Genomic DNA, 23,123 nt, shown 5'->3' on the forward strand with positions numbered 1-23,123 from the left:
TTAGCTCTAGTAGTTTTCTGGTAGCATCTTTAGGATTCTCTATGTATAGTATCATGTATGTGCAATCAGTGACAGCTTTGCTTCTTCTTTTCTGATTTGGATTCCATTTATTTCTTTTTCTTCTCTGATTGCAGTGGCTAAAACTTCCAAACCTATTTTGAATAATAGTGGTGAGAGTGGGCAATCTTGTCTTTGTCCTTATCTTAGAGGAAATGATTTCAGTTTTATACCATTGAGAACGATGTTTGCTGTGGGTTTGTCATACATGGCCTTTATTACATTGAATTAGGTTCCCTCTGTGCCCGCTTTCTGGAGAGTGTCTATCATAATGGGTGTTGGATTATGTCAAAAGCTTTTTCTGTATCTATTGAGATTATCATATAAGTTGTTTTTAAAATATCTTTATTGGAGTATAATTGCTTTACATTGTTGTGCTAGTTTCAGCTGTATAACAAAGTGAATCAGCTATACATATACATACATCCCCATATCTCCTCCCCCTTGTGTCTCCCTCCAATCCTCCCTATCCCACGCCTCTAGGTGGTCACAAAGCACAGAGCTGATCACCCTGTGCTATGTAGCTGCTTCCCACTAGCTATCTATTTTACATTTGGTAGTGTATATATGTCCATGTCACTCTCCCACTTCGTCCCAGCTTCCCCTTCCACTTCCCTGTGTCCTCAAGTCCATTCTCTATGTCTGTGTCATTATGCCTGTCCTGCCCCGAGGTTCTTCAGAACTATTTTTTTCCTGATTCCATATATATATCATATGGGTTTTATCTTTCAATTTGTTAGTATGGTGTATCACATTGATTTGTGTGTATTGAAGAATCTGTGATAAACCCCACTTAATCATGGTGTGTGATCCTTTTAATGTGCTATTGGATTCTGTTTACTAGTATTTTGTTGAGGATTTTTGCATCTATGTTCATCAGTGGTATTGGCCTGTAGTTATCTTTCTTTGTGACATCTTTGTCTGGTTTTGGTATCAGGGTGATGGTGGCCTCGTAGAATGAGTTTGGGAGTGTTCCTCCCTCTGCTATATTTTGGAAGAGTTTGAGAAGGATAAGTGTTAGCTCTTCTCTAAATGTTTGGTAGAATTTGCCTGTCAAGCCATCTGGTCCTGGACTTTTGTTTGCTGGAAGATTTTTAATCACAGTTTCAATTTCAGTGCTTGTGATTGGTCTCTTTATATTTTCTATTTCTTCCTTGTTCAGTCTCAGAAGGCTGTGCTTTTCTAAGAATTTGTCCATTTCTTCCAGGTTGTCCATTTTATTGGCATAGAGTTTCTTGTAGTAATCTCTCATGATCCTTTGTATTTCTGCAGGGTCAGTAGTTTCTTCTCCTTTTCATTTCTAATTCTATTGATTTGACTCTTGTCCCTTTTTTTCTTGATGAGTCTGGCTAATGGTTTATCATTTTGTTTATCTTCTCAAAGAACCAGCTTTTACTTTTATTGATCTTTGCTATTTTTTCCTTCATTTCTTTTTCATTTATTTCTGATCTGATATTTCTGATTTCTTTCCTTCTGCTAACTTTGGGGGTTTTTTTGTTCTTCTTTCTCTAATTGCTTTAGGTGTAAAGTTAGGTTGCTTATTTGAGTTTTTTCTTGTTTCTTGAGGTAGGATTACATTGCTATAAACTTCCCTCTTAGATTGCTTTTGCTGCATCTCATAGGTTTTGGGTCATCGTGTTTTCATCGTCATTTGCTTCTAGGTGTTTCTTTTATTTATTTATTTTTTTGCAGTATATGGGCCTCTCACTGTTGTGGCCTTTCCCGTTTGTGGAGCACAGGCTCTGGATGTGCAGGCTCAGTGGCCATGGCTCACGGGCCCAGCCGCTCCATGACATGTGGGATCTTCCCAGACTGGGGCACAAACCCGTGTCCCCTGCATCGGCAGGCGGACTCTCAACCACTGTGCCACCAGGGAAGCCCTGCTTCTAGGTGTTTCTTGATTCCCTCTTTGATGTCTTCACTGATCTCTTGGTTATTTAGTAGTGTATCATTTAGCCTCCATGTGTTTGTATTTTTTGAGTTTTTTTTCCTGTAATTGATATCTGGTCTTATAGTGTTGTGGTCAGAAAAGATACTTGATACAACTTCAATTTTCTTAAATTTACCCAGGCTTGATTTGTGGCCCAAGATACGTGCTATCCTGGAGTATGTTCCATGAGCACTTGAGAAGAAAGTGTATTCTGTTGTTTTTGTATGGAATGCCCTATAAATATCAATTAAGTCCATCTTGTTAAATGTGTCATTTAAAGCTTGTGTTTCCTTATTTATTTTCATTTTGAATGATCTGTCCATTGGTGAAAGTGGGGTGCTAAAGTCCCGTACAATTTTGTTACTGTTGATTTCCCCTTTTATGGCTGTTTGCATTTGCCTTATGTATTGAGGTGCTCCTATGTTGGGTGCATATATATTTACAATTGTTTTATCTTCTTCGGGAATTGATCCCTTGATCATTATGTAGTGCCTTTCTTTGCCTCCTGTAATAGGTTTATTTTAATGTCTATTTTGTCTGATATGAGAGTTGCTACTCCAGCTTTCTTTTCATTTCCATTACATGGAATATCTTTTTCCATCCCCTCATTTTCAGTCTGTATGTGTCCCTAGGTTAGAAATGGGTCTCTTTTAATTTTATTTATTTATGGCTGTGTTGGGTCTTCATTTCTGTGTGAGGGCTTTCTCTAGTCGCGGCAAGTGGGGGCCACTCTTCATCGTGGTGTGCAGGCTTCTTACTATCGCGGCCTCTCTTTTTGCGGAGCACAGGCTCCAGATGCGCAGGCTCAGTAATTGTGGCTCACAGGCCTAGTTGCTCTGTGGCATGTGAGATCTTCCCAGACCAGGGCTCAAACCCGTGTCCCCTGCATTGGCAGGCAGACTCTCAACCACTGTGCCACCAGGGAAGCCCAGAAGTGGGTCTCTTTTAGACAACAAGTGGGTCTTGTTTTGTATCCATTCTGCCAGTCTATGTCTTCTGGTTGGAGCATTTAATCCTTTTACATTTAAGGTAATTATCGATATGCATGTTCCTATTACCATTTTCTTAATTGTTTAGGGTTTGTTATTGTAGGTCTTTTCCTTCTGTTGTGTTTCCTGCCTGGAGAAGTTCCTTTAGCATTTGTTTTAAAAGGGTTTGGTGGTGCTGATTTCTCTTCACTTTTGCTTGTCTGTAAAGGTTTTAATTTCTCTATTGAATCTGAATGAAGTCCTTTCTGGGTAGAATAATCTTGGCTGTAGATTTTTCCCGTTCATCACTTTAAATATGTCCTGCCACTCCCTTCTGGCTCCCAGAGTTTCTGTTGAAAGATCAGCTGTTAACCTTATGGGGATTCTCTTGTATGTTATTTGTTGCTTTTCCCTTGCTGTTTTCAATATTTTTTTTCTTTGTATTTAATTTTTGATAGTTTGATTAATATGTGTCTTGGCATATTTCTCCTTGGATTTATCCTGTATGGGATTCCCTGTGCTTCCTGGACTTGATTGACTATTTCCTTTCTCATATTAGGGAAGTTTTCATCTATAATCTCTTCAAATATTTTCTCAGTCCCTTTCTTTTTCTCTTCTTCTTCTGGCTCCCCTATAATTCAAATGTTGGTGTATTTAAGTTGTCCCAGAGCTCTCTGAGGGTGTCCTCTATTCTTTTTTCTTTATTCTGCTCTGTGGTAGTTATTTCCACTATTTTATCTTCCAGGTCACTTATCCATTCTTCTACCTCAGTTATTCTGCTATTGATTCCTTCTAGAGAATTTTAAATTTCATTTATTGTTTACTCTTTAGTTCTATGTCCGTGTTAAACATTTCTTGTATTTTCTCCATTCTATTTCCAAGATTTTGGATCACCTTTACTTTCATTTCTATGAATTCTTTTTCAGGTAGACTGCCTATTTCTTCTTCATTTGTTTGGTCTGGTGAGTTTTTACTTTGCTCCTGCATCTGCTGTGTATTTCTCTGTCTTTTCATTTTGCTTAACTTACTGTGTTTGTGGTCTCCTTTTTGCAGGCTGCAGGTTCATAGTTCACGTTGTTTTTGGTGTCTGCCCCCAGTCGGTAAGGTTGGTTCAGTGAGTTGTGTAGGCTTCCTGGTGGAGGTGACTCGTGTCCATGTTCTGGTGGATGAGTCTGGATGTTGTCTTTCTGTTGGGCAGGACCATGGCTGGTGGTGTGTTTTGGGGTGTCTGTGACCTTATTATGATTTTAGGCAGCCTCTCTGCTAATGGGTGTGGCTGTATTCCTGTCTTACTAGTTGTTTGGCATAGGGTGTCCAGCACTGGAGCTTGCTGATCCCGTCTTAGCGTTGAGACAAAGGTCTCTAGGAGACCTCTTGCCAATTGATATTACGTGAGGCTGGGAGGTCTTTGGTGGCCCAATGTCCTGAACTCGGCACTCCCACCTCCAAGGCTCAGGTCTGACTCCCGGCTAGAGCATGAAGACCCAGTCAGTCACACAGCTCAAAGAAGAGGGAGGGAAAAAAGTAATAAAATAAAATGAAATAAAGTTATTAAAACAAAAAATAAAAGAATATGTTATTAAAATAAAAACTAATAAAAAAAAGAGAGCACCCAAACCAATAAATAAATCCACCAATGATAACAAGTGCTAAAAATTATATAAGATAAGCATAAAAATCAGAAACTAGTCAGTTGCATATAGCAAACCCCAAGTCTACAATTGCTCCCAAAGTCCACCACTTCAATTTTGGGACAATTCGTTGTGTATTCAGGTATTCCACAGATGCAGGGTACATCAAGTTGATTGTGGAGATTTAATATGCTACTCCTGAGGCTGCTGGGAGAAATTTCCCTTTCTCTTCCTTGTTCGCACAGCTACTGGGGTTCAGCTTTGGATTTGGCTCTGCCTCTGCATGTAGGTCGCCCTCTGGCATCTGTTCTTAGCCCAGACAGGAGGGGGTTAAAGGAGAGACTGATTAGCAGGCTCTGGCTACTCAGGCTGGCAGGAGGGAGGGGTATGGAATGCAGGGTGAGCCTGGGGCGGCAGAGGCCAGCATGATTTTGCAACAGCCTGAGGCATGCTCTGTGTTCTCCCAGGGAAATTGTCCCTAGATTACGGGACCCTGGCACTGGTGGGCTGCACAGGCTACCAGGAGGGGAGGTGTGGATAGCAACCTGTGCTTGCACACAGGATTTTTGGTTGGCTGCAGCAGCAGCAGCCTTAGCGTTTCATGCCTGTTTCTGGTGTCTGTGCTGATAGCCACGGCTTGTGCCCGCCTCTGGAGTTCATTTAAGCAGTGCTCTGCCTTCTGTGGGCAGACAGGGTAGGAATCCCGTCTCCTGGCACACTTTGAAACAATGGTGTCTTGACTCTTAGGCACTTCCAAACTTTTTACTGGACTCCCTCCTTATGAACTGTGGCACACTAGCTCCATTCAGGCTGTGTTCATTCAGCCAACCCCAGTCCTCTCCATGGGATCTGAGCTCCGAAGCCTGAGCCTCAGTTCCCAGTCCCCCCCCAACACCAGCGGGTGAGCAGACAATCCTCTCAGGCTGGTGAGTGCTGGTTGGCACCCATCCTCTGTGCGGGAATCTCTCTGCTTTGCCCTCCGTACCCCTTTTGCTGCGCTCTCCTCTGTGGCTCCGAAGCTTCCCCGCCACCACCCCGCCATCTCCACCAGTGAAGGGGCTTCCTAGTGTGTGGAAACATTTCCTCCTTCACAGCTCCCTCTCAGAGGTGCAGTTCCCCTCCTTATTCTTTTGTCTCTGTTTTTTCTTTTTTCTTTTGTCCTCCCCACGTATGTGGGGGGTTTCTTGACTTTTGGGAGGTCTGAGGTCTTCTGCCAGCATTCAGTAGGTGTTCTGTAGTTGTTCCACATGTAGATGTATTTCTGATGTATTTGTGGGGAGGAAGGTGATCTCCACGTCTTACTCTTCCACCATCTTGAAGGTCTCTCAGGCTTAATATTTTTACCTTCTTACATCCAATTCTGTCTTTGTATTCATAGCACTATTCATTTAATCAATAATCAGTGTTTACATAAAATGAGTACATAGGTGTTTACTTCAGAGCTAGGTCATACTGTATAATTATATTTCCTTCCTTACCCTCCTCCTTATCCCCAGCATTAATGATTATCTTTGGGTTTTGCTCACCTGATGTGCTATATCCATGTACTTAATTCCTTGTAAATATTCCATTAGCTCTGTCAGACATGCCCACTCATCTTTCTCCACTGATATGCCTCTCATATCAAATATTCTGTGAAGTCCTCTGTTCCTTGGAGACCTCGGTCCTACTGCTTTCTGCCCTCCTGATCTAGCTGGACAGTGTGACTCCCTAAGCCCGCTGCAAAGCTGGACCCCATGACTTGTGACTTTGTTTTACTGTTCTCCAACATTGGGCCTATGATTTTCAGATCCCGTGTCTTTCTCTTACTTTTTTCTTCCAGTAGTTTTGTAGGAAAAGGTGCCAAGGAAGTAAATTCTCTGAGTTCTTGCACATCTGAAAATGCCTTTATTCTACTCTCACATGTGATTTATGCAATAGATAATATAGAAGTTGAACATTTCTTTTAGATTTTTAAAGGCATTTTTCTGTTATATTTTAAAACTCAGTTTTGTTATTGAGAAATCTGATGCCATTCTAATTCTGTGTTTGGTATATGATTTGTTTTTTCCATCCTCTGTGGAAATTTTCAGGTTATTTTCTTTATCTACAATGTTTGGACATTTTGTCATTATGTACTTTGGTGTGGGTCTTTCCTTGTGCTGAGTACTTGGTGTGCTCTTTTAATGAGGATAAATGTTTCTATTTTTTGTATTATTTCACTGATAATTATCTCCCTTTTGTTTATTGTTTTGTTTTATTTGTTTACTTTGCCCTGACTCTTTTTCCTGGATCCTATTCAGTCAAGAGTTAGACTGCCAGGATTGATCCTTTGTCAGTGATGTTTTATTCCCTACTTTCCATTTCTTGTTGTGTGTGTGGTTTTTTTGTTGTTGTTGTTTTATTTTTCTTGGAGATTTTCTTAATTATAGCCTTCTAAACTTTCTTTTTCACTTTTTGGTTTGAAATTTTTTGAATATTTTGTATTTTTTATTTCCAAAATCTCTTCCTTAATCTTTGAGATTTTCCATAGCATCTTGTTCTTGTTTTATGCATTATCTGTATTATTGTCTCCAAGGACATTAATTAGAATTGTTTTAACATTGTCTTTTTCTCTGTCAAGATCTCTGCATCCTTTGGGTTTATTTCTTCCCTTTGTCTATTTTCCACTCTCTTTTTCATGTGGGAGACTTTCTGTAAGTAATTAACAATCCTTGGTCCTAGGTGAGGCAATAGCAAAGTCAGATTCTCTGGGTGGATCTCATTGACCAGCACACTTGGCTTTCAGATGAACCAGAGAAGAACCTGACTACTTTGCAGGATGACATACAAATAACGGTATATAGAGAGAGTTTTTTTCCCTTTGGGAGGGGATTTCATTTCTTCAGAGACAGTCCCTCGATATTACTTACTCTTAGTATGAACATCAGACATTGTTTTGCCTGGGAGTGAAGAGCAATGGGCAAGGGGACTTGATTGTTCTGGATTTTGAGTTTAAAAGAATCTTTAAGCTATTTTTAGCTCGATATCTCACCCTGCCCTTTGCCATGTTTTGAGCTTCTCCTTGGTTATATGAGGGCAAATCTGTTTCTCACTCATCCTTATCTCTTTACAAATGCAGAATGCATTTTAATCTATGGTTTTCTCTGGCCCACTTATCTGTAACCACTTCTCAATCTGCTTGCATTTTCCAGAAATTAGTTTAAATTTCTCCCCCACTCCACTCACTAATATCTTCTCACATTTTCTTTTTTAGCCTTATCAACATATACCTTATTTTAAATTCTTTTGCCATCATTACAGCAGAATGTCTAGAGGAAGAGGAAATAAAACGTGTGTAGATATAACCAGAAGTCATAGCTCTTCCTTTCAAAGGTGTTATGATTTTGGCTGATATTTTTATTTCTCTTGAAATTTCAGTAGGAACACTTAATTCTGGGTATACTTTTAATATATTGTTGAGAGAGAGTTTTGAAAAAGTCCTCTACCACCATCTTAAATATTAAGGCAATCAGAAAAGATTCTGCCTGGTCAAAGTCTCATTTAAACTTTAACATAGTAAGAAATAGCTTTCCATCAGTGGTAGAGTAGGAGAACTATGCTCTGAACTAGAATGGGACTGTCTTTATCTGGTCAGCTTCATTTATTGTCTCTGCTGATACACTAATCAGGGCAGCAGTTCTGGAACATGGAACCAGTTGGACCAGCTAAGAGTTTTACAAAACCTGCCAGGGAGCCATCACAGAAAACTTGAGGTCCCTTAGAAGTTATGTGTAGAATTTCAGTGGATCTACCTTCATAATTTTTCATTTGTTCTTCAAACCATTGACTTGTCCTTTTGTTTTGAAACAGAATCATATTTCTCTCTATATCAAAGAATCTTGCTTTTTTAACCTGACATAGGCATTACATGGAACCCCTGAAGTTATAGTACTGTGAAAATAAGAGTGATTAAGGCTACAGTGGAAGAATCAACAGAGCCATACTTTGATGTCTTGGCTGAGACTTTAGTATGACATTGGGGAGGGGCAGGCAGCAGGGGCAGAGAACATGATGAGTTGATTATTTTTAGTAAAATTTTTCCATGTGTACCTGACTTACATTCATGCTAACAAAATTAACTTTCTACATGGAATTATTCCTATGCTCTAGAAATGTGAAATTTAAATAGTTGTTCTACTGATGTCCCCACTTCAATAGTGTAGAAAGCAGCCTGTGTTCTTCATGAGCAATAGATAAGTAGTGATCATTTGCTACTAAGTGGAATTTAAACCAACAAAAAGTTGATACTTATTTTACATCATTTTAAACATTTAAGGTTGGAAGATAAAGAACACTTATCAGGTAAGCTAATAATGGAAAATAAAGTAGAAGTGTGTCAACTTCCAAGTCTCCGTTTCTTAAAAGATAGTATCACCAACTGGCTAAGACTAATTCCACTTCTGAAATGAAGATCATCTTCCAATTGACAGCTTAGTTTATTACTCAGTTACCCTTCTGGAACTCAGAGTGTTTAGAGGGGAGTGAAAAGCTAATGATTATGCATTAGGGTGTGATATATACACAGTAAGAGAGGCATATTGAAAAGTATCATATAGTAGAGCACAAGCTTTCCAGTCAACCAAGACCTGGGCTTGAATCCTGGCTCTGTCATCTGATACATTTATAATCTTGAGCAAATCTTGAGAAACCAGTGCTCAAAATATATTAAAGAAAATCAAATAAGACAAGACATCTACCCTTAAGGAACTTATAGGAGAGGCAGACAAATCATTAAGAAGAAAAGGTGATGATTGCTATGGTGGAAGAATGTACAGGGTGCTATGGGGTAGAGAAAGGGGCATCTAAATCAGATGAAAGGTCAGTGAAATCTTACAGAGATGTGAGCTTTGAAAGGCAAAGATGGTGTAGGGACCAGAATTCCAGGCAGAAGCTGTGTCATAGAAGATCGTGTATGTGCACAAGGCTGTATTACTTCTTGTAGACATGGAAAGCTAAGGAAAAGTTTTAAATAGGGGAGTCAGGTTTTCAAACCAGGATTTTTGATAGAGCAATTGAGGAGTTGCAATGTGGAGGATGAAGAGGAGCAGGTGAGACTTGCAGTAGGCAGATTGATGAGTAACAAGTACTCCAGTTGAGAAAAGGTATAATGAATACACAGAATGCCAGGTAAAGATGATGAGGGGATGAGGCTACAATGACCAACTTGTCCTAGTTTGCCTAGGACTGTCCTGTTTTAAAAAAAACTGAAAGTCCCATGCCCCGGGAAACCTTTCAGTTCCTGCAAAGCAAGATGGTGGATCAGCCCATCTGAGGCTCTGAAGGTAGGAGTGAAATGGATGGGGACACTGATCCAAGTCATATTCAGATGGTAAAATCTATAAGACTCATAACTAGTTGGATGTTGTCAGGGTGGTGACAGAAAGGGAGAAGTTGAAGACACTAATCAGGTTTCTAGGTTGGCTGCTGGAGTAGCGAGTTGTACCATCATCTGAGAGAGATTGAATCACTGTGTGTAAATTCTTTCAAATCATGGACTTTTACCTCTACTTTATAGTCCTAGTCAATAGTGCCTCTTTTGCACATGTATTATTCATGGCAGTTCCCTCTCTTAATTCTACAATTTTGATTGATTTGCAATTTAGATCTGAAAAAAAAATAATACAAAGCAATCTTTTAGTGGCTCTACCTTTTGTTAGTGCAGTAACATGGAAATATGTAGCAGTACCCAGGCCATGTGTCCAGGCTGGAGGCAATCTCCTTATCTAAAAAACAGGTGCTGGTGTTTGTACTTTTTAGGTTGTTCTTAGTAGAAAGGACTGAATTTTATAGTCGGTCTCCTAGAGAGAGTTCATCTGTTTTAAATACTTCACAACCCCTAGTCTTTGGATTTGATTCCCTAAATGTGTCAAAAACAAATACATTTCAGGCTACCATTCTTATGAAATAAATTTTAAATGATGCCATTTAGAAAAGTCAGGGGAGACATAAAAGTAGCTATTCAGCTCATTTTTAAGTTTTCAACTGGATATTTCATATTTATGTTGTTTTCTCATTCTCTGAATGATGGATAACATTCCTTGATTCTTTTCCAAACCAGCTTGATTGTACAAGCCACAGATAAAGGTATACCCAGGCTTTCTGGTACAACTGTGATCAAGATACAAGTGACTGATACAAATGACAATGCCCCGGCTTTTCTCCCCTCTGAAGCAGTGGAAGTTGCAGAAAGTAAGTGTGGTGATTTGAAATATCAAACTTGTATATCATCTACAATTTTTTCAGCTGGGTGCTATGTGAAATATAAGTACTAATCCTCAACAACCACATAACATAAGTAGTTTTTATCTTCATTTTACAAAATAGAAAATGTCAAAGAAGTTAAAAGTTAAAGTTGGGATTTGCATTCAAACCAGCAGGAGGCTGGTTTCCCAAGGTCAAACCAGCATTCCACACAGCTTCTTTATGTGTATGGACATTGCTTAAAAGTGAAATCTCTATGAAGAGCATCTTTTGTTGACTGCGTTGCTCACCATAAAGCTCCCCTGAGAGGCAGTGATGTTCTTAGACTAATAACACTATTAGTCTTTGTGTTGCTGAACTCAGGTCTGGCTGTTCACCACTCGAAAGCCAAACTCAAGAGGCAAGTGTTGAAAGGAAAGGCTGATTTTTTTCAGGAGGCCAGTAATTGGGAGGGGAAAACATACTTGTGTCCAAAGGCCAATTCCCCACTGCTGATCAGGGGGCAAGAGCTTCTAAAGGGGAGTTTCATGGGTGTACAGCCAGAGGGAGGGGGCTATGAGCAGAAGAGCACAGTCAGCTCTGAGGATCAAGTTGAAATTTGTCATGTGGTGGTCTGATCAGCATCATCTTGATTGCTTTAAGCCCAGTTAATCTTCAGTTCCAGGGTCGGTTTGTTCCCATTTCTTTAAGGCTGGTTCTCAGAATTGTGGCAGCTTATGTCATGGCTACAGCCTGGCCATCATATAGTTAACTTCTTGATCTGGTAGAGGTTTCAGTATCTACAAAACAGCTCAAAGAATATGGCCCAGAATATTATCTATAGCCCTTGAGGAGGAGCTAAAGGTCCTTGACCATGCTTAATGACTAAACTATTATGATTTTGTCCTGTTTGACTACTTTTCTTTTGTTTCTGTATTTCCTCACTTCTCTGATTAAATTTATTTATTTATTTTTTTTCATTTTTTGGTCATGCCATGAGGCTTGTGGGATCTTAATTTCCCTACCAGGAATTGAACCCAGGCCCTCAGCAGTGAAAGCATGGAGTCCTAACCACTGGACCACCAGGGAATTCCCTAAATCTATTCTTTGACTAAAATTTTTCTACAGACAAAAAAAGGGGGAGGACATGGTGGGGAATCTGTCCCAGGAAAGCCCCATAAGGTTCTGCTCAGTTTTATTTGCAGTACACTAATGACAAGTAATAAGTGAAGGGAGTTGGATGTTCCTCGCACAGAGTTATCATTTTCCTCTAGTGTAAACTAAACTTCAACATTTGCAGAAAAATTTTACCACATTAATGGTAGAGGTTGAAAATACAAAGTTTTACGTTATATTCTGATTAGCCTTAATTGTTTGGGTCTCTGGGTTATATGAAGACTCCATAGTCTGTGATCTCAAAGTTGTTTGTGGTCAATGGCTGTACTGGTAAAATCCAACCCAACTTTTTATAGTTGAAGTTGCAAATAGTGGCCCTTCACTATCCTCTCTCCTTTCACTCTTAATATACAACTTCTTCCTAAAATGTACTTAACATTTTGTTATGTTCACTTTCCAAACAAATTATAAACATTACTGCTTGCAGAGGGCTATATTCCAGAAATTTTTATATATAAGGATACCTACAAATATTTTTAAAAATCTAAAATACTCTGCCAATAAAAAATTGTCTAGTTTTACCTCTCACCAGTTGGATATATTTTTCCCAGCTTTTACTGAAGGTAAGAGTACATACACTGGAATCAAAATGCAGCAATGTGCCCAGGATAAATATATCACAAGAACAAGCTGTATAAATCAAAACATACCGAAAGGGGTCAAGTGTGGTTGGTGTATGTCAAGAATGTTCAAATTTGAAACATGAAAATTATGAGTCTCCCACACAGTGGAACTATTCTGAATGCCTTGGCATCTTCTTTCCACCTGCACCATACCTGTCAGCTCCAAAACAAAGTCCCTGTCTTGGCAGTTTAGGCTAGAGAACATATATGACATGTGAGACATTTACCATGTCATCTATTTGTGATTTTTTTTGGTGAATAATATTAGATATCTGTTTTCATCACTAGTATGATGTACACTTTCTATAGTCTTTATAATTTTGAGAGTCAGATTTTAAGAGAAGGAAGCAGTGTGTACCACTCAAAAGAAATAATTTTATAAAAATGAGTATAAGGAACTAAGTATCTATTTCTAACTTTAGCATCCAAATATTTTCATTTAAATCTTGCCTACTTTTCATAAATTTATGTTTTGTATTAATGTTTTGAGTAATAACCTTCCTCCCACCCACATCCCCATTAATATATGGTTTTGATATAGAAACTATATAGTACAAATAAGTGGCTTAGAATGTTTCTTGGTGCTGGAATTGTGTTATAAACATATGATGAAAAGTGTAATATAAAAATTGAATATACCCTACTTCCTCAATTCCATACTCACTGGTAAATTTTCACTTTTATTGGGCTCATAAATTCTTCAGAGTTTTTGTTCAGTTCATAACGAGCCTTGTATGAGAAATCATGCCAATAAATAGCAAATCATGTTGGACTTAAAATCAAAATGCTTGGATTGAACTGTTAAAGAAAAATATTTCAAAGGATGAATTTTAATGGAGACTGACAGTGGTCATGACTATTTCAGATTCTTTGCCTGGTGTAATTGTGACTCAGATATCAGCTCATGATGTGGATTTGAATCCAGCTTTCATCTTCAGTTTCGTCAAAGAGAGTAATCCTGGAACTAAGTTCGCTATTGATCGGAACACTGGGGTAGTGGTGCTAGTGAAAACACTGGACTTTGAAGAAGCTACTGAATATGAGCTGCATATCCAAATTTCAGATTTGGTGCACCACACGGAAGGGACACTCATCGTCCATGTGCTGGACGTCAATGATAACCCACCAGTATTTTCTCAAGATTCTTACCAGGTAGAGAACTTAAGAGATGTTGAAACTTGAAAGAATAGGGAATAATGTTGACACTAATTTAGACAAACAGACAGTATTCACTGCTTTTACTGCCTAAGTTGTTGCTGAGAGTTTTATATTTAATATTATGGAGGATAGAAGTACATATGGAATTGAATATCACATTCAATTCAATTTCTTAGGTATGTGTCACAAATCATCATATGAAAGTATGTCACCATTTTTCTAGTTTTTAGGGATTGGGATCCAGTTGTTCATAATAATTGGGACTTGCCTAATATTTGCAAAGCCACAAATAAGACAATAAGGTAGTTTGGATTATCTGCAGTTAATTTGAGAAAACCTTTTCTTTCCTAGACATGTATTTTTGAATATATTGATTAACATTTTGCAGAAACAAATCATGAACAAAACTCTACAGTGTAAACTGTAGATTTTAGAGCATAGTATATGTTTATAGAAGTAAGGACAATGATAACATTCACCTAAGTACTTGGATATGGGCTCCAGGACTCTTGAATGTAACAAATGCAAGGTTTACCTGTAAACACAGGAGAGAAACTAACAAATGCAAGGTTTACCTGTAAACACAGGAGAGAAGCTAACCTAAGTAATGATCTTCTGTGAAGGCTTGTTAAATAATACAATGCTCATAATTATAAAATGTACAGTATAATAATACATTAGTAAATGCATTAGCTGTCCTCTACCACACAGAAATAATTTTTAGAAGGAAAATTTTTCATAATAAAAATAAAAACTGAATGAAAAATTTTAAAAGTTTTTGTTTTTCTGAATTCTGGAACTGCTAATACAATCTTCTTAATATGTTCACTCTATAAATTAATCTGCCTAAAAAAGTCAGGTTCTCTATCTTTACTATAAGCAAAATGAATAAAAGGGCCTCAGGTTCTGACCCTGCTCATAAAAATAGCTACAACCTTTAAGCACAGTGCCCATCGCCCTCTTTTCCCCTCAGGTCACCATTTCCGAATCGGTGCCTGTGGGGCACGCAGTGCTGACCGTGGTGGCCACAGATGTGGAAAGCAACGAGAACATTTCTTACAGGATCCTTTCTTCTTCTAAGACATTTTCAATTGATCCTACAAATGGTGAGTTATTTATAGTGGCTTTAGCATTCATAGGTTTGAGTTACAGGGTGGAAGCCTGAAATAATCCTTTCCAAATGTGCCACCTCCATCCCCACACGCTGGTATCAAAGACACCACCTTCTTATTTCTCTTCACGTCAAATGCTGTGGTAGCAGATCCTGGTGCTATTTCTCTTCTCCAACATCTCAATGGCTGGAAAGCAAAAGGAACTGATTAAATGCTGGCAAATGCACAGAAGTTCAGAGACCTCAGTATAGTAAATACCAGCTCATCCAGCCAACCAAGCACAGTTGAAGTAATTAGCCCAGGCCTCAACAAGAATCAAAATGAAGTCAAAGAGGTTCATTTAAAGCTGAAGACTTCATGTTACCAGAGTTTAGAAGCTTTTTTTCCAAGCCAAGTACAAGAAGTTCAGTAACAGCATCACATATTCAACAAGGACCAAAAAAAAAAAAAAACCAAAAAAACAAAAAGGAAAATTATTTGAGCATCTCTACTAAGTGAAAACAATTGAGGATGTTTTGGTTTCTTTGATGTCTCCCAAGGCTCCTCGTTTTGTTATCAGAGATCAAGACATTTGTGGTTGTGAAATACATTCAGGCAAGGATTTCAGGTTAGAAAAGTAAAGCATTGTATAGAGAAAATTTAACAGCAAGTAGACATTAAAAGCTAAATTTGATAAAGGTGAATAATTAGCAAAGTGCTGTCCCTAGCAGAGCACATGCTAGAAAAGAACAGGGCTGGGACACGTTACACTGTGTGTTCCCCATCTCCACCCACCACTGCGTTGTTTCACAAGTGAGAGCTGACTTATAAGTCAAACTCTGGATGATCGATGTTAATTAGGTTTACTCTGCTGATCACTTTGCAGTTACACAAATATCGAATCATTATTTTGTACACCTGAAACTAATATAATGTTATATGTCAATTATATTCTCAATTTTAAAAAGTTAACCTCAGGATTACCTGAAGGGAGAATTTAGTCACAAAATACCAGTATGAGGCCCTCAGAGTATGGTAACGGGCAGAAGTAGGTAATGTTGCCACACAGCCTGTAGATGAATGATTACTGGGTGGACTCGAACATGTCAAGAATTTGGCTTTCCTCTCTCTCTCTGTCTCGCTCTCTCTGCCACAGCAAATTGCAGTGTGACGTCGTCCCTCTGAGCACTCGATCCTGGCAACACTTTTGCTTGATATGCATTATCAACAGACTTTGCATTGATTAGAATGTTTTTAAAATCTTGAATATTATCAGGTCAACTGAGTTCATGGTGGGACCCAAACTGAAATGTGGCATTTAAAAGATACCATTTTGTATTCTTTCTTTGTGACCATACTTAAGACACATTTTCCTTAGAAAAATATCGTTACATACATACTTATAAAAATTATATATTTCTATATTTAAGATGATAAAACGTATTACACATATTTCATCAATAGGGGAAAAACCCACTTGCTGAATTAAACAAGAGCTTTAGGAAAAGCATCTCTAGAATTCAGCAATAGTTGTAAGTCTGCATTATCATATTTACTACTTTCATTTGACTAGCATGAGTGCCATCCAGCATTTCCAGAGTAAATATCTTTATGCCAGAATGTCTCTATACATGTGTCTATGCGTAGTAGAATGGGGTATAAGTTATTCAAATAAGAATACATTTTCTTTAAAAAGTAATAATGGAACAATTTACTATATAAAAATAAAATGTTTAAAAACTTATGGCAAAGTCATCTTCAAGCAGCACACATATTTAATAGTGTGAATGCCATGAATATTATTTCTGAATCTTAAGTGTTACAAAAGTATAAATGTAATAATCTAAATTTTCTATTTGGAGTTACCTTTGGTTGTAACTAACAGATATCTTTACATATTAGTAAATATTTGCTGACTAAGATGATCATGAAAATTTTACTTCACAACGTTGAAAGACTATGTCTTGTTTTTCAGGCACAGTATATACTATCAATCCCGTCTTACTTCTGGATAGAAAATCAACAATTCGATTTCTTGTTGAAGCCAGTGATGGTGGGATTCCTGACCTGAAGGCTGTTACCTTAGTGGAGATAGAAATACAAGATGTGAACAATTATGCCCCTGAGTTTGCAATAGAATATTATAATCTTAGCTTGAGTGAAGACACTCCAATTGGAAGCACACTTGTCACCTTTACAACTGTTGACCATGATTGGACCCATGAAAACACTCATGTTGAATATTCCATCATCAGTGGTAATTCACAGAACAATTTCTATGTGGAAACTAGTTTCATTCATTCAGAATATACTTACAAGCAAGTTGGTTACCTGGTGTTGATTCACAATCTGGACAGAGAAGCAACCGCCAGTCATAAGCTTGTCCTTCTGGCCTCTGACCATGGCTGCCCTCCACTGAGTTCCTCAGCCACTGTGTCAATAGCAGTACTCGATGTGGATGATAACCCACCTGCATTCAGCAGTCTGGAATATCATGCCCACATCAAGGAAGGTACCCCTCGAGGGAGCCCCATCACTGTGGTCTCAGCAAGTGACTGTGATGTGGCTTCACATGCAGAAATCGTCTACCACCTAATCTCTGGAAATGAGAAGGGGCATTTTCACTTAGAAGAAAAAACTGGAGTTCTTTATTTGATTAAACCTTTGGATTATGAAGAAACGATAAAATTTACTTTAACTCTCCAAGCTTCAGATGAAGAAAAGAAGCAGTTTTCTTTTGCAGTTGTGTTTGTCAATGTCCTGGATGATAATGACCATGCACCTCAGTTTATGTTCCCAAACTTGAACTGTGCTGTTCCTGAAAATCTTCCTGTTTTCTCCACCATATGTTCTGTAAATGCTTTGGATTTTGACACGGGTCCTTATGGAGACTTGACCTATTCTATAGTTTCACCCTGTTCTCTCCTTCATGAGATGCCGCATGATCATGACCTCTTCCACATTGACCCCTTATCAGGGGATATTCGTGCTCAGCAAGTCCTTGACTATGAACATGACAAAAAATACTGCCTCACAGTTCAGGCCAAAGACAAGGGTGACTCAACAGCCTCCTTAATGGTTTGGGTGGATATTGAAGGGATAGATGAGTTTGAACCCATTTTCACTCAGGATCAATATTTTTTCAACCTCCCAGAAAAGAGTAATGTAAGACAATTGATTGGCAGAGTGGAAGCATCAGATGCAGACGCTGGTATTGATGGAGTTATTCTTTACTCCCTCGAAACTCCATCTCCCTTCTTTTCAGTAAATAAAACTAATGGAAATATTTATTTAAGTGGAGCCCTTCCCCTAATAAAAAGTCAAGTCAACAAAGAAGACACCATCGAAATGAAAATAATTGCTCGTAGCCCCAAACCGGACTCCAAGTTTACATCTTGTACTGTTTTTGTGAATGTGTCTTTTTCCTTGGAAGGAAAACACTCCACAGAATCAGCTAGCAGCTTTTTGATCAGTCTCACTGTCTCCTTTTTAGTGTTTTTGTTACTTGTCTTCATTCTAATTGTACTTATTTTAAGACATAAACAAAAAGATGCAATAAACAATTTTGAAGAAAAGAAAACATCATCATCCTTAGATATCAGTGTGAGACCGACCAGGGATGCCAGCACGCTGAAACCCTTCCAAAAAACTAATGAGAGTGATAATGAGGTAGTGCCCGTGGACTCCATGCCTGAATGGTTGAGTTTAACAAGAATTATGGAGAAGGACATTGCACATCTGTACAGGCACTCAAACTCCAGTGGTCACTATTCTGTGGAAGGAGAAACTGCAGAAGATAAGGAAATCCAGAGGATAAATGAGCACCCTTACAGAAAGGACTCTGACTCAGCTCTGAGTGATCGGGAGTCCAGGGTGCCAGACTCCGGCATTCCAAGGGAATCAGACCAGCTCTCTTGTTTGTCTGGGGAAACTGATGTGGCGGTCACTGCTGAAACAGCAGAAACCAGCCATACATTTGAGGAAGGAGATCAAGGACAGGGCTGTGGCACTACCTATGTTCAAAATAACATCTTACTCCAGCCTCTAAAGAAGAGAGAGGGAAAAGTGGGCATCCTGGCTGATGTCAGAAAAGAGGCCGTCTTTATTTCAGGTGATCAGGAAGCAGGATGCGCAGCTCTTTCAACCCAGAGAAACTCTGATCATGATGTAAGAGGCAACTATCACTGGGATTATCTCCTCAGTTGGGAACCCAAGTTCCAACCTCTTGCATCAGTATTTAATGATATTGCAAAACTAAAGGATGAGCACTTACATATACCTGGCATTCTAAAGGAGAAGAAATCTTTTGTTTTTCCACCACCTTTGATAACAGCAGTAGCCCAGCCCGGGATTAAAGCAGTTCCACCAAGATTGCCAGCCATAACCCTGGGGCAGGGACTTCGGAAATACCCACACTCCCCCATTCGCTATCATCAAAGTTCTCTGCCGAAAGCCATGACGCCTAGTTTTTCTCCATCCCTTTCTCTGCTGACCACGCAGACCCCTGCCATAACCCCGCTGCTGTCAGATGGAGAGTTATTAGGAACACATCTGAGTGGTACATGCCATGAACCTAAAGCAGCAGATGAAGCTCAAATATAAAACAATTGTGATGTCAAGCACCTGGTCTCCATTGGTCATGAATGATTGGACAAAACATTCCTAAGTGAGCTCCTTGAGATTGGGTTCATTTATCTATGAGTGAGGGATATAATTTAGTCTAGGTTTTTAGAACCCTCTCATTTAAGTTTGGAGAATTTGTTTCAGTCTTAATGAGAAGTTACCCTGTCTTTTAACCTTTATATTTTGCTCTCAGGACTCAAGTTTGTATATATTAAGTAGTGTATATTCTGTCACACCTGGTCTTCTGTATGGTTAGATTTCCAAAGGACACAGTGAACTTGGCTGACTGCCAAAACGTTTATATGAAAATAAATGGAAATAAAGTATACTGTATTCTGGTCACTTTACTGCTGATGATTCTGCTATTTATAAAACAAATTAGTAAAGACTGAATAAAAAATGAGTGTAGGACAAAAAGTAGCAGAGAGGGGAAATTTGGAAGGATAAACAAGTTGTAAAGTGAAGCAGTTTTCTGCAGATCTGATATACTTGGAGATGCGTTTCCCCATTTTCCCCATAAGCCACACTTGGGGAGTTTAGCCATAATTTGAATTTACTATGGTGTCTTTTGGAAATCTAATGAGAAATTAAGAATGAAATTTGTCATACCTCTGTGCCAAATAAGAAAATTATTCTTGATTAAATGAACCAGAAATGCATGTTCTTAATGGAGAGCCAGTATTGATAAAAGCAATAATGTGTGGTTGGCTGCCACTGAAGACGTATTTCCTTGGCCTTCTTTACAAATAAAATGATTTTTTTTTTTCAATGCTCTGTCTTGTAACATGGTACGGGTACAGACACTAAACTCTGAAGATTAATTTGTGTATATTTCTTCATTTTATTTTCTTCTACATTCAGTAACTTTTGGTGAGAAATAATTTATCCACTCAATGTCAGTTTAAAATTTTTCACTCAGATAAAATTATGTTATTTGCTAATAATAAATTTCATAGAGTAACATAGCAATATATTTTTAATGAAGATTTTTTTATATAAATACTCCTACTATAAAAGTTAAGAATGGATGTCAGAAGTCTTACTACCATTTGTTTATACTCTTATTTAGCTTCAACTGTCACTAGGCAGAACAGTTTGGCAACATGGTTAAAATAATTTTATTTTGTACAACTATGGTTTCAGAAATATAGTGGTACTGTGTGGTGCACATATATATATGTATATATAAAATGCTATCTCCTTCTGTTTGGTGAGCCTGAGAATCTGTCAGAGATTCTTATCCCTTCCAAGAAAGCAGAGCACATCCTGATGAGGCTGGTCCAAAAGTCATCCATGGTAGGCAACGTGGCCAGGCTTTGGAGTAAGAGTTTAGGATTCTAATGTCGAGTCTAGAGGGCATCTGGTGTAGTTTTCTTAGTAGTTAGTGTGGGATTCAGCTATAGGAATATTTCCTTTATGTTTTCTTTCAGTAGTCCTATCTGTAAATTTATGTGGGATGACTAATGTCTCTTTACTGTAAAACATTTTAGGATGCCATGTTTGATATCTAGTTTTGTAGATAAATAATTCTAAGAGTTCCTATGCTGATTTTATCAAATATATATTAGAAACTGTATGAAACATGAAGGCTTTGGGAGAAGCCTGGAATCCTAGGGAAAGTGATTTAGGCATGGAACGCTTAAATATTAAAGGATGAATGCATGTTTCTCTTTTTCTTCATGGCATCCGGAGAAGAAGATTTCATGGTTTTTTCTAAAAAAAAATAATTATTATTACAGCATTCCAATGTTTATTCTCTTTTTGATTTTCTTCGAAAGATTCCTTTGAGCATACGAAGAAATGCTATATTGATTTTCTTTTCTAATTATACATGGAAGTTTTGTTTTGCAACAGAATTATTTCTAGGAAGCAAGAACATTTTGTTGTTTTTAATTAAACAGGTTATTCATTACTTATGCTTAAAAAGCTATTTATCTAACTCTTCTGTAAGTTATTTGCCAGTGATTTTATTCCTCATTCTGGACACGATTCTGCATTTTTTTTCTAAACATTTAATAAAAACAGAAGACATGAAGAATTTAGAGCTATTCCTTACCAACATCTAGTGGATTTTTAATTGATGACTTTATTAATACAGTATCCAAAGCCACACCACTGCCAAACGACTATTACAGTAGGGTTGAGAGTAAAAATGTGAACATGCTGGTTAAGTGTTTGCAGTAAATCATATGTCAGCCCTTTCAACTAGAGTGCTTTTTTCCTAAGTAAACAATATAATTTGTACAGTTTTCCTTCAAGTTTAATATTAACTTGCCTCATATGTTCTGTGTTACTTTGCTGATCTACACACCAGCTTTAGCACTCTGGAGGGGGTACAGAACTTGTTAGTGGAAAATCATATTAAGCCCCAAATTCATAAGCTATAAAATAAAAGACAGTTGTCTCTTGTGGAATTTTGCCTGCCTGAAATTCTGGACTTTCTCGTTGGCAGCCTTAAAAATACTGGTGTAAATCAGGACCAAATGGATATCGAAATTCCATGTCCTAGTAGTAATCATGGAGTTAGCTTCCAAAACAGATTCCCAGGCAAAGAAAAGGAAAAATGCAGCATCTTTGGGGATTTGATCATTTAACTGTTCTTTAAAAATATTATAATGCACTGTAAACTACCAGCTGCTTACAGGTGTGCACACTTGGTCCATGATAGATGTCCTTGTGAGACAGGGCTTGTGTTTCTCAGCACCTTTACCCTCAGTTTCAGAGTCCCCCTTTCTGTGTTTTCCAGAAGTTATGGTGATGAAAATTAATTATTAATTTAAAAATTATTTCCATCCAAACATGTTTTGTTACTTTTGTTTTGACCTTTTACACATACCTTATCTTTAAGTTAAAAAAAAAAGCAAGACATAACTAAGAGGATCTAAGATGTTAACCCACTTCAGAGCAATGAAGGATATGGATGGCTAGTGGATTCTCACATGATGTCATGGATAAGCTCATTGGGTTTATTTTCATTGAGCTCGAAACTATAGAGCTATCTGTTTGGTCATAGCTGGAGAGTTTGTATGGATAATCATTCTGTCCAAGAGGGATGCCAGGACCAGGAAAGTTGCAGAAGTGTTGCTTATGACCCAAACCAAGCATTCCAGTGTGAGTCACTGAAAGTAGCTTTCATCCATTGTAAAGATGGAGGGAGAGAAGGAGGAAAGGAGAGAAGGAACAAAGGACAGAAGAGAAAAGAGAGGATCAAATCTGAAAAGGAATAGTTTAGGGCATGGGTAAAGAAATACAAGAAGGCAAAAGGGTAAGGACCTGTAAAAAGAAATTTTTAAGTGTAAAGATTTTGCTGAGTCACTTGCCCTTCCTGGTTCATCCTGTTGAGGAATCTCTCTCTTTTTTAAGGAATTTCTTTTCTCCTTCTTATCTGCTCCTCTCAGGTCTCTCCCTCCATCATCTGAAAATTTAGGTTTATCAAGCTGTGAACCTAAAGCTAGGCGACAATGAACTAGAATGCATTTGACCATAGCACTTGAATTTGTTGTGGGATGGGTTTGTTTTTTTTTCTTTTTGGTGAATTAAAGAATTAAAAAATCGGAATGATTGCCTTACTTTATTCCCCACTCTACATAACTTTGGCATTGCAAGAGCCACAATTTTAAGTTGGTGACTTCATATCAAATAATGAAAGTTCAGAAGGCAGTTGG

The 23,123-nt window shown here is 38.1% G+C and overlaps 1 protein-coding gene across 1 annotated transcript in view; it reads left to right on the forward strand.

Moving 5' to 3' along the window:
• The window catches only part of DCHS2 (dachsous cadherin-related 2), a 148,055-nt gene extending 127,953 nt beyond the window's left edge, over positions 1-20,102 (forward strand). Inside the window, 4 exon segments of the mRNA XM_070045535.1 lie at positions 10,666-10,796; positions 13,452-13,738; positions 14,718-14,850; positions 16,811-20,102. Coding sequence (XP_069901636.1) covers positions 10,666-10,796; positions 13,452-13,738; positions 14,718-14,850; positions 16,811-19,437 — 3,178 coding nt within the window. The 3' untranslated portion in view covers positions 19,438-20,102.
• Positions 20,103-23,123: the final 3,021 nt, after the last annotated feature.

Source organism: Globicephala melas, chromosome 5 (assembly GCF_963455315.2).
Source record: "Globicephala melas chromosome 5, mGloMel1.2, whole genome shotgun sequence".
Taxonomy (NCBI): domain Eukaryota; kingdom Metazoa; phylum Chordata; class Mammalia; order Artiodactyla; family Delphinidae; genus Globicephala; species Globicephala melas.